General features: G+C 39.5%; 1 protein-coding gene across 12 annotated transcripts in view; it reads left to right on the top strand.

The window, feature by feature from the left end:
- cadpsb (Ca2+-dependent activator protein for secretion b) overlaps positions 1–12,575 on the top strand; it is a 62,089-nt gene that overhangs the window by 29,283 nt on the left and 20,231 nt on the right. For 7 of the 12 annotated variants that reach the window (XM_079341387.1, XM_079341391.1, XM_079341395.1 and 4 more), the window contains exons 7-14: positions 3,530–3,641; positions 4,634–4,773; positions 5,199–5,265; positions 5,471–5,579; positions 5,680–5,892; positions 8,550–8,561; positions 11,543–11,679; positions 11,884–12,071. In XM_079341387.1, the coding sequence (XP_079197513.1) occupies positions 3,530–3,641; positions 4,634–4,773; positions 5,199–5,265; positions 5,471–5,579; positions 5,680–5,892; positions 8,550–8,561; positions 11,543–11,679; positions 11,884–12,071 (978 nt within the window). The remainder of the gene's footprint in view (positions 1–3,529; positions 3,642–4,633; positions 4,774–5,198; positions 5,266–5,470; positions 5,580–5,679; positions 5,893–8,549; positions 8,562–11,542; positions 11,680–11,883; positions 12,072–12,575) is intronic. The other 5 variants (XM_079341392.1, XM_079341393.1, XM_079341397.1 and 2 more) reach the window with 1 other exon arrangement.

Raw genomic sequence — 12,575 nt, forward strand, 5'->3', positions numbered from 1 at the left:
AAGTTTTGATACTTTGTCCACTACATTGAGGAGGAAGAAGTGGACTTCTTCATCAAGGGATACAAGTGTAGCTTAGCTTAGCTTAGCAGCTTTGCAGACAAAGATTATTTTTTCCAGAACATAGTTAACGAGTAAGTTATGCTGTTATTTATAAATGAGAGCCCCCAGCTGTACATCAAGTTGTTGAAATAAGCTCTACAAGGTGATTTTATGTAATATTATAAATGTAACTGTGAAATACTTCATTCTGCACTAGTAGGCCTACTCAAGCTGTGGTGCTGTAAGAATATTAAGTCTTAAGTCATTATTGCAACCTTTATTGGAGTTCTGCTTGTAACAGACTTCAACACTTTGATATTACTATTTTTTTTTTTTTAAGCGTGTGATCAAAACATTACTTGTTCCCGGGGGGCCATTGAAAGGCACACAGAGCAGTAAATGAATGACAGTGCAGCTATACTAAAACATTTAACCAAAAATAAAGAGTCAACAAAAGAATAAAGAATCAAGATGCAAGTACAAAGTTGAAATACAAAATTAGATAAGTTAGATACAAAAGAAGGTATAAGTGGACCGTGATCAGACTAAAGATGTAAATAGATTTATATGCAGTAGTGAACAGATAGTAAACAGAACTATAGTGCAGTAAATTGGAAATAAATATACACATATAGAGCTATGTGCATGTAGGCAGATACTAAATAATAAAGTTAAAGTGGTGCATGGCACACAGTTGAGCCACAGACTAAATATATAATATCAAATAATACATGAGCTCAGCGATACTTCTGGTTCCCATACTGGCAGATTCTGCATTTTTGGCCTAAAGACACTTTTATCCTGATTCTGCTCTAAATAAAATTTAAGCTCGACTAAAACTGTGTTGCACTGTAGTAGATTATCACAGGAAAAAAATCACTGCATCACCCTCACTGTATATAAAGGGGCATTGTATACTTAATTTCTTTGCAAGTGCCAGCGGAGCAAACGTCTGACTGGCTTTCCTTATCATGCTATTCATAACAACAACAGTGTCCTACATAGGACAAATATATCTTCTACTAAATATATGCACCTCTTTTGATCTAATTAATCAGAATTTCACTGCACTAGATACAAGAGAAAAAGTCCATGAAACATTCATGCAAAAATGAGCTATTTTAAGGCCCAAATGTCTTCCTCTGATCTCCTTAATTCAAGAGCCATTTTATGAGGCGAGCATGAGAGAGATGGAGGGACATGAATGAGGGAGGGGATTAGAGAAGAACAAGCCAAGGGTAGTGTGTGTGTGTGTGTGTGTGTGTGTGTGTGTGTGTGTGTGTGTGTGTGTGTGCGTGCGTGCGTGCGTGTGTGTGCGTGCGTGTGTGTGCGTGTGTGTGTGTGGGGTAGGAACATTCACAGAAAAAAACACACCTGAGATCAAGTATTAATCCACGTAACACTGCCGCTTATTTGCATACATTAATTGCTTGTATTCAGTTTGTGTGTTTCCCTTAAATTCTCAATGTGATTTTTCACTTACCTTTGATAAATCTATTAAAAGATGGAAATGTTGAATGGTTAAGTCTTGTAACAATCCTATTAGTTTCCTAATTAAATAGCACATATAGGGTTTCATATATGCATTTGCAGAATGAGCAGTATGAATGCAGCACTGTCACATCCATTTATAGACCTTAGATTGATCCACAAGGTCACCTTCATGCCAGCACAATGCGTCCATCTGAAATCAACACAGCTCACCACTGGCTCCTCACCGCCAATCTGCACCTTCTCTGCTTTGCTCATTTTTCGAACTGCTGCCGCATGTTGACGCACATGAAGTTGCAATAAATTATACATGTTGGAGATGGTTACAAGGAAAACAGCTTTGCTTGGCTAGAAATTGACACCATGTCCTCGATTTGTCGTCACAGAGAGAGAATCCAGACATTTGCTTCGTGTTGCTAAGGCTGCAGTAGATATTCCCCAGATGGAAATAAAAAGTAACAGAAGCCAATATACGTTGTGTAACCTGATGAACGTAAACTGCGTTTTATCCCTGTTTTTTGTTTTGGTTAATCCCTTTGGGTTTATGGAGGCGTAGTAAGGTGATGAGATTTAGTCATTATTATTGGTTTGCTCTCACAGGATGGGATCATGTTTTCTCGAGGCTTTCTCAAAACAATATTCACTTGCCTTGATGAAGAACAAAAGAGATGTTGGCTGTGTAATCCCTTTTGCCTCTACTGATCACTTCTTAAACCAATTTAAATCAAAGATGGCGGCCATATTCCACCCAAAGCTCTCCTGGTTTTATACACACTTATAAGGCATGACTGCGGGAGTCATTTTCCTAACAAATTACAGCATCTCCAACATGGATATTGCTTCAATCTCATTTGGGAGAAAAAAATCAGATACACATACAGTATATCAACTGATATCTTTCTTAGATCTATGAAATCAGTAAAGAAAGATAGATATACATGTGAACATTTACTGTGTTGATCCTGAAAATGCAGTTTTTAAAAATATATATACAGTATAACAAAGACAAGACAGTCACTCAACTGGAAAGTAACTGCATGTTTGTGCATCACTAAGTGACAATGCTCATTGTAATCCATATAGGCCGCACTGCTGATGAAGGACAACTGTTAGTGTGATACAATAAAACTCACATAAGAAGCTTTTTGACTGGTGAATCAATCTAGTAATCGCTGCATACCTGGGATAAAATGAGCCCATACCGATAGTCATTGGATATGCTAATATCGGCCGATGTCATCCGCTGGCAGATTCATCGGTCAGGCTTTATTATTTCTTCATTATTCCTATTTAGGGTCAAAGTTCAATTTAATGCATTTCTGTTGATGAGTAAGTTCTTCTCAGTCACAACCATACAGTATGTGTGTGGTTTAGTTTGTATGCGATAAGAAAATAGCACCCTCTGTACCACCCCTCTGTTGCTGTCTGTAGCAGACCCACAAGTTGGCTGATAAAATGGTTGTTTCATTTCATAAAAAATAACCAAGTGCTGTTCTTTTACAAGATGTCTGCTATATAAATAGCTGGAATAAACAAGTGTGTACAGGATGCAGGACAAACAAGTGCTCAAGTGTCCTTTTGTTTTATCCTGACTTTGATGTACTGTAGCTGTGTGTTTCTCTTTTCAATAAAGACTTCAGTCAGCCCCCCCTTATTATCTTTTCTATGTGGGAAACAAGATGAGTGAGTGAGTGTGTGTGTGTGTGTGTGTGTGTGTGTGTGTGTGTGTGTGTGTGTGTGTGTGTGTGTGTGTGTGTCTTACAATGTATTGTTTCCTCTCTGTTTCCAAACCAAAAATGTCAATTCTATTTTAAAGTGAAGCATAAAAAAAACCTGTAATTCTTTGTAATGTTTATCTCAAAGAATTTGAAATCTCTCCCCTAGACTCACAAGTTAAAGTCACCTCATGGTGTCTGACGATGAAGTCACTGTGTAGGAACAATACTCTCTCGTACTGTCATGGAAGCTAACCTCTGGAGTGTTTTGTTGTGTCTTTTAGTTGGGGGACCCAAGGGGACTTCACCACCACACACCCTCTGCCTGGTGTCAAGGTGAAACTGTTTACAGAGAGCACCGGGGTGCTGGCACTGGAGGACAAAGAACTGGGCAGGGTAACACTTTTTTTTTTAATCAACACAGTAAAACTTAACGACAAGTTTTAATTAGAAGTCACACAAATGTTACGTCATTTATTGATACTTTTTACAGAGTGTAACCTGGTCTCCTCCCCCTTCCCTGCTGAAAAATGGCAGAAAACATTATTGTGTCTAAAATTCTAGTTTGTACTCACTGAGCATCCAGCGTAGCATCACTTAAACATGAATCCGATTTAACCAATTGATTTGTTTTGCAAGATTAACTTGATAAGAGGAAGTCATTGTTTTATTTTTTTGTGTTTTATTTTTTGCAGGCAGACACAGTTCTTTTACCACTCAAGTTTTTTTTCTCTCATTTGAGCATTGTTACAAGAACTGCAAGAGGAAACACCTTCTGATATTGACACTTAATATGCTTGTGTCTGTGGTCTGTACAACACCCAACAAAATTCTGCTGCTGTTCTTACCTTATAGAAAAGAATTATACTGAAAACAACCAACTCTCAATCTTTGAACATTATTTAAGTCTTAAGTCTTTACATGACAGACAGAGAGAGTTACTTCGTCCAGCCCTTTTCTGATGTGTACACATCTGAAGTTACTGTGATAGGCAGTTTAGGAAGGTGCTGTTGCCGGTTTGCGTTTGGGCAGTGGCGCCACAGACGTCCCTGTAGTGGCAGTGACCTTGGCTTTGACAGCGCTCTTTGATCTCCCGCTGCAGCAGTGTTGGCAGGAAGGCAGGCTTCCTCAAAGCTCTTTAACTCGGCAAAGAGAGATTAGGCCTCCTCTTCTGGGAGGCAGAGCAAAGCAATCCTACGTCTCTCTACCCTGACTTTATTTTTTCACTTTCCAAAAATGTGAAACACACGTTCAATCCCAAACCGTTGCAAACACAACGACTGGTGTTGCAGGATGTCGCACCATATGAGATCAAAGATTCAGTATTTAAACGAAACATATATATTATATAGATTCTTACCTATTGATATCTTATTGTTTGAGTGCAGGTTGTCCTCCACCCAACTCCCAACAGCCCCAAACAGTCCGAACTCCACAAGATGACTGTGACCAAGGCGTGCCCTGACCAAGATCTGAAGATCAAACTGGCCATACGTATGGACAAACCACAGAATATGAAACACTGCGGGTAAGAGAGATGCTGCGCAGAAAGTCATGTAGTGATGTTCCTGAGTGTTTTCCCCCCTCTCATCTTTCTTATAGAGCTCCAGCCCTCTCAGCTCCTTGGCCTCATTTTAGTCACTTACCATGGAAAAATACTATGAAGGGCACTACTCCCCCTGGTGGATGCCAGCAGGAAGTTTAGATTTATTTATTTTTTTAATTAGAAGGTGGCCAAAATTCTTCTTAGACAACATCAATCGTATTAAAAGTATAATGTTTTGTTTGTTAGACAAATAACTCTGATGAATTGTTTCTGCACAGACTTAATGCATTAATCAGTGTTTGTGCTCAGTATGACATTTCAAGGACTTTCTTGTCTCTCTCTCTGTGTGTGTGTGTGTGTGTGTGTGTGTGTGTGTGTGTGTGTGTGTGTGTCCAATGTTTTGACAGGTATCTGTGGGCTTTTGGAAAGAATGTTTGGAAGCGCTGGAAGAAGCGTTTCTTTGTCCTGGTGCAGGTAGGTCACTGAAAAAGAAACTACTTTTATTAACTAGCAAAACCCTATACGTTCATTTAAAAATCATAAGCACAATGTTGATCATCTTCAAGATCAAATTGATTGATTTACTCCATGTATTGGTATGATTAAAGTAAGAGGATGACTGGTGTTTGAATGAACACTATAGGTTGTTTAAATTGATCCCTTGTTCTCTGTGTTGCAGGTGAGTCAGTATACATTTGCCATGTGCAGCTACAGAGAGAAAAAGTCAGAACCACAGGAGCTTCTGCAGCTGGATGGGTACACTGTGGACTACAGTGACCCTCAGCCAGGTGAGCCTTCTACACAGTATCACTACAAGGACACACAGGTTTTAAACCTACCGCTAAACATTTTTATTTTATTTTTTTTTCCATTTTCCTCATCTCTCAGGCTTGGATGGTGGCAGGGCTTTCTTCAATGCCGTGAAGGAAGGCGACACTGTGATCTTTGCCAGTGATGATGAGCAGGACCGCATCCTTTGGGTCCAGGCCATGTATCGTGCCACTGGCCAGTCCCACAAGCCTGTCCCACCCACTCAGGTCCAGAAACTAAACTCCAAAGGGGGGGCTTCAGCCCAGATGGATGCACCAATTTCTCAGTTCTGTAAGTAGCCCCAAAATACAACACGGCCACTTAAGCAGAAAACAGTATTCATCCACAAAAGCAGTGAAAGCTCTAACCCATAAATGTCTCACGCCATGCGCTCCACACTGCAGTCACGATACGTGCTGGTAGAACTAACACTCAAGCACGCACACACATGCCTTGATTTCTCACAGATCCCTCCAGCATCTGATGGACTTCCACTCATTGTCACCACTCCCACAGTGTTTAAAGGTGCAACTTCATGCTCTCCCATCAATCTGTTCACAAGGAACAATCAAACTGAAAAAAAAAAAAAAAAAAAAATCCTGTAATCACAAAGCAGCAGGATATGGCATGGAAACTTTTCATGATAAATTAAATAGGTCACCACACATAAGTTTTGAACATTCAAGCCTGCTGGGGTTGAATTCAGACCAACAGTGCCCAAGTGTGCTGCTCCTGCTGAACTTCAGGCCTCTTTTAAATCAGCCGTAGCTTTAGCGGGCAGCTGTGAAAGCAGCCGAGGTTCTGAGACCGCTTCTCAGATGATTCTCTTTTCACTTTAGACGGCTACGCCACACAACCAAGTTTTAACCAATCTGTCACTGTACTTGCACCTCTAAGCAGCCCACAGGTCAGGTAGCAAAGTTGAAGGTAAGACTGTCTACACTAGTGTGGCATCTGTACCAACTTCTGTTGTAACCGTCGTTTGTGTCCCCCCTCATTAAAGAAGGGAAAACTATATTTTTTAATCGTTATACATATTGTCTTCACACAATTTTTATCAACTCAAGTTTATTTTGTACCTGTGCTCTCAGCCAGTTTGTTAATTTGGAGAGGGAAGCATTTGTATTACTCACAACAACACTAACGTAGGCCTTTCTGACCTACTTAAGCTAATGTCACATACTTATTTAACCAAACCACAATAATAGATCCTGCTATTCAGAAAAAATAAACGTGTGCACCTTTTTAGTTTAAGAATATTTAATGTCCTATTATTACGAGCAAGATCTTTATTTTTCCTTTGGTTTAATTGTCCTCAAAGAATTGGTAATTTCTCAAGGTAATTAATGGAAACCTAGGTTTATAGTAATAATGAGAATCGAACAATTTCAAACAAAAATGTAAAAGCCCCAAGTTTATTTCACTCTGTGTTTATCATATCATTGGAGTTAAACTAAAAGACATGAATTGGATCAGTTATTCAGAATCCTATCACACAAATTCTATGTTGTTTCTCCATTGGTTTCTTTGTCCAGTATGTGATCGTTCTTGTGGTTAGTTGACTCCTCTGATGCCAGCTGTTGCCATTCAAAGTCTCCTCACAGTGGCACAGATCTCCTCCCCCTCCCTGAAACATTGTGGCACACCACGCGTACATGTTTCACCCCCTGGTGGTCTTGAATGGCACTGGGACCATAACATACACAGCCCTCCTGACTCTGCTGCAGTGAACTGATGAGGGGGCGGGGGGGAAGCCTATGAAGGTTCTGATTGGTTCACACAAATTCTCACTTTTTGTCTTCTCCTACTTAAATATTCAGCTTTATAGTAGAAAAGGATTCAATGCAAATTAAAACTAGAAACTATACCATTTATGTTAACCAAAGACACTAATTAATGTTATTTGAACTTGTCAAATCGAGGAACTTCTTTTAAGGTACTTGTTGATATTCAAGGTAAATTTTTTCATAAAATAAAAAATAAAAACAATATGAGATAATCATCTTGGTAATGCAGAATAAAAAGAGCTGATTCTAATTTTTTGAACGCAATACACGTAACCCTAAATAAAATCCTATCTTTATCCACTGAATTAGCCAAAAAGCACTCCACAAATACTTAAATTAAGTTTAAATTTAGCTTAAAAACATGTCAAAGCTAACCCTCACATTAAAGACATTGCACCCACTATTACAAGTTAAGAATGACTAAGAATGACTTATAATCACATAAAACCTCTGAAAACTATTTGCGCATAGTTTATCTAATGTGTCTTGATATCAGTGAAGGGCTCCTGTATTGTATTTTCAAATGAGAGCTGATGTGTTTTAGCTTCCCAGGACCTTCATAAGTCTCTTTCCCCTTGACAGTAAAAAAACACAGGCACCTTTTATAAATAAATAATAGTAATATACAACTTGCTTCATCGAGTTGGTGTCTGTATTTACCAAAAACGTATTTTAAATGAAGCCCCCTATTTAGCACAGTTACACTGAGTGACAGTATTGTGTAACTCTTGACTCCTTAAGTCCAAAATTCAGGATAAAGGAACTGCAGTGGAGTGATGAGGATCGTTAATTCTTTCTTCCTGTCTCTCTCTCTCTTTCTCTCTCTCTCTCTCTCTCCCTCTCTCTCTCTCTCTCTCTCTCTCTCTCTCTCTCTCTCTCTCTCTCTCTCTCTCTCTCTCTCCTATGTCTGTCTCTAATATGCCTCAGCATCTGTTGTCAAGTTCACATAACCTCACATGTACTCACACACCACCGCCCACAAACTCTCATGTTGGTATAGGTTGTTGTTTTTCAGTTGTGTTTTCTTCTTCATGCTTTGCCTGTACCCTTCTTAAGTAATGCAGCTGCTAGGTCAGGGTCTCTCGTGATTGCTCTCCTCCAGCCTTGTTGCTAGTCTTTATGTTATTCTGGTTTGTCCCTTCTTACCCTGCTGTCTTCTAGCTGGACTCAAGGGTAAGTGCTTCCCTGTAGCCGGCACAGCTCAGATAATCCCCGCTGATTATCTGACAAATGCAACGTTCTTTCTCTCTTCTTTCCCCCCTCTTCTCCTTTTTCACGTCTCGCCTCATGTCTTAGATATTTAGTTGACAACTATTTTTTTTTTTTTTTTACAACCTCAGCTAGAGGATCAAAGTATAAGCATCCATCCGTGCCAGAATAGGATGCATGTATTCTATTAGAAGAAAATATTATTTGACTTAGTACTGTTCAAAGTTATTTATTAAAGCTGTAACTGCATAATTGCCTTCTCTCTTTTTTAGATTGGTGACTGGATCCCTCAGAGTAAAGCAGTATGATTATTTAATGTAAAATACTTTCAGAGCAGTATTCACACATTTCTCATTTTAGGAAGAACAATTTGATGTGTTATTTTAACAAGAACGACCTCAATTAAAAAACTACCAAGGATTCATTGATAACACTAAGATAATTTGGAGACCATAGAAAAATCCCCATGTAAATTGACTGAAAGTTAGAGGTGTAGGTAAAGTGTGAAAGATGATGTCTGTAGTTATTATAAGTTGTAGTTATTTATGTTGAAGGAAATTTCTGAACACACTTGCCCGTGCTTTACTTCAGAGGGCCCAAATGTTTTTAGTTCTTTTCTTTGAACTTTTCTCCATGAGAGTTGGCAAATATGTATGCGGAGTATTCTGAATGCCAAAGAAAAGGAGTAGCTAATGCCACCCCTTCTTACAATACAATACTCCGGACCCCCCCTCCCCTTCTCCTCCTGCAGTAGATGGGCCTGTAGATAGAGGCTAGACCGGTGTAACACCTCCAGCAAGGAGAGATCTCATTTTGATTTCTTTTGACTGCCCTTTGTTTGCCTGAATAGGAGAACACCTGTGTCATGTGTCCATACCTTTGTACAAAAAAAAAAAAGAAACAGGAGTTTTCATTCATTTCCCCCCCATCTCCCAGAGAATGATACAGTTTTGCCTCTGTCGGCTTCATGCTATCTACCCATGTACTTGCACCAAATTGTATTGCTACCCTATTAGAGTTCTCCAGTAGTGGTATGCCTGTTAGTGTGCTCTGTAGAGATCATGAATACACTGCAACATATTCAAGTATTGTCAACTTGCAAACGCTTATTACAAAAAAAATCAAGGAATGGCAAAAAAAAGAAGATAAAAATGCAAATTTGAAAATGGGTCTGCAGATGTGCATGACATTAAAAAAGCTCAATGAAAAGTCACACTGTTCTCCGGCATGTGATAATTTACATATGAATGCACAAAGTACCTATTCACTGTAGGAATTTTGAAGTCATTATGGTTGTCCAAAGTCATGGTCATTTGATTGTAGTATTGACTGTATTCTGGATTTAAACAAGATTTCCTCATTCAATCCAGCCAAAGGAGATGTAACCCACTTACTATATGTCATAGCCCAACAACCCCAGGCACCTTCTCTTCACTCTTCCGATGTTTTCTCACTCTTTAAAAACTGGTCCACAACATCACTTTCTTTGCAACTTTGGTCTCGGTCGGATCTTCCTTTTGTGGTCATCACTTTTTGTCCAGCACCTTCTGAGTGAACACCGTCTTGTCACAAAAGATGTCTTACCCACCAAATTCTCTTCCATCCTGCCACCGTCCTCTCATGCAGCACTGTGTGTCATACTGTCTTCTTTCAGTGTTTCTAGACACGACATGTTAATTGTACATAATTACTTACTTTACCTGTCCTTGTCCCTCTACCTCAAACAATCTCCTATTTCTAGTGTCTACATTTCACTTGTTGTCTCTCAGGTTTTCCTTCTCAGACCGGAGTACAAATAAGCTAATTTCCCGAAGTTTACCCCTCTGTAGGTTCCCTTTTATCTGACTGTAGCAAGTGTGAGTGAATGCTGGGCTCCACTATTACATCCCCTACCCTTACCACTCACTTTCGTGGGGGTTGTCAGATGTCAGTTGTGCTCTATTTGGTGTCCCAGCCTTTCTCAGCCAAGATCAGGCCTCCACTTCCCACCCAACATATCATCATCACTCATGTTAGTGTCTCATGGACATGACACCTGTCACTCACAATGAGGACATGCCTGCATCTCTTTATCTATTTGGAATCATCCCCGTTTCCATCATTTGGGTGCTGCTAGCTGTTAATTTAAATTCAGCTAAAGAAACACTGCTGTGTTTATTTAGCACAGTAGATGTCTTCGCTTGTGTTCTAGAGAATTTGTTAACAGAATATTCCAGCAATGTTTTCATCGTACATATTTATTATAGTTTCATTACCTTTTATTTAACACCAAATGATGTTACTAATTCCACTGACATAAAAGTCACAGAACATTCAGTTTTGTTATAGTCTCACGATACAAAGAATGTTAAAAAGAAAGGAAGCGAGACCAGAATTTAGCCTGGAAAAAAAACACTGTCACTGACTCCATAAAAGGAGAAAAAAGTCCAGTTTTTAGAACTTGTTTTTAGAATTAGCAATTCATACGTTACACTTTGAGTGGATTTCTTATTCTTCTCCCATGTTCTCTTTTTGTTAATCAGCACACGTCCCAATATTTGTCAGGACCTGAGTGACATTCAACAATCGCGAATGGCAGAATCTATTGAATACATTCAAAAGAAGGCATCTTAACAGCACTTTAAAGACATATTTTGGATAATGAAAGATTTGTTCTTCCTGCAAAAACATCATGGAATGTGACATATGAAGATGCATGCACGCACATACCTGTACAATAGATGATCAACAGGATCTCATCCGCTAACATATCAAATCTCTTTAAGCTGTCTGACACAATGCAAGTTGACAATGTAAGCTGTAAGTGTTTATAATTTGCCCTTAGAAGTAGCACTAAAAAATCCCTGGTTTTTCTGTGTTGTGACGAAGACTCACTGTTTGTCTTTGCCCAACTGATGTCTTCTCCTCTGAACCGTGTTCTTTCCCCTGTACCGTTGGCTGGATAGATGCTGACAGAGCGCAGAAACATGGCATGGATGAGTTTATCTCCGCTAACCCCTGTAGCTTTGACCACGCCTCACTTTTCGAGATGGTGCAGCGACTCACATTGGACCACAGGCTCAACGACACCTTCTGCTGCTTGGTGAGACTTTCTGCACATTGCCACCATTGACTAATCCGATACACACAGGGACGTACAGTAGGAACCCTATGTGTCAACTGAGCTGTCAGTCAAACTAAAACACTTTCTCATACAGTCATCACCTCAAAACACAACTCTTTGATGATAGCAGATTGTTAGTTAGCTGTTACGCTAATACGATTTTCATCTGTTTCTGTTAAAAAGGGATGGTTTAGCCCAGGCCAGGTGTTTGTCCTGGATGAGTACTGTGCCAGGAACGGAGTTCGAGGCTGTCACAGACATCTGTGTTACCTGGGAGATCTACTTGAAAGAGCAGAAATTGGGGCTATCATTGACCCCACCCTTCTTCACTACAGCTTTGCTTTTTGTGCCTCCCATGTCCATGGTAACAGGTGTGCCCTAATCCCTTCTTTTACATCTTCCTACTTTAGGAGTTTCATTTCCTAACAGGATTTTCAAAATTAAGATTATGGCTCTATGTAATTATGAAGTGTATTCCTTTAGGCAATCTGAAACCTTCTATAAATAGGGTAGGTAAGCACACTCACTCTAAAACACAGCGGATAAGCACAGAAGAGAAGTCAGCCTCATCAGAGAATCCATGGCTTTTTTGTCTTCCATCTATTTTAGTTAAATTTTTGTTTGTTTATTTTTACGTTATGTAAAAGCTTCTTTTTAACCTTTTGTGTCACATGTTTTCTTGTTAATCAGTTGCTTGTCTCCCCATATTTTCTTTGTTTTCTACCATTTTTTTGTTTGTTTTTTTCTCTCTGTCCTTTGTTGCCACAGTCTCTCACTGTCCATATTATTCATCCTCCCATGCGTCCGTTAAAGTCAGAGAGGGCAGCAATTACTGGGGGCCGCTGGGCTATGAGGCCCTAGAGTCCTCAAAGAGC

This window comes from Symphodus melops (assembly GCF_947650265.1).
Source record: "Symphodus melops genome assembly, chromosome: 4".
In the NCBI taxonomy this organism is placed as follows: Eukaryota; Metazoa; Chordata; class Actinopteri; order Labriformes; family Labridae; genus Symphodus; species Symphodus melops.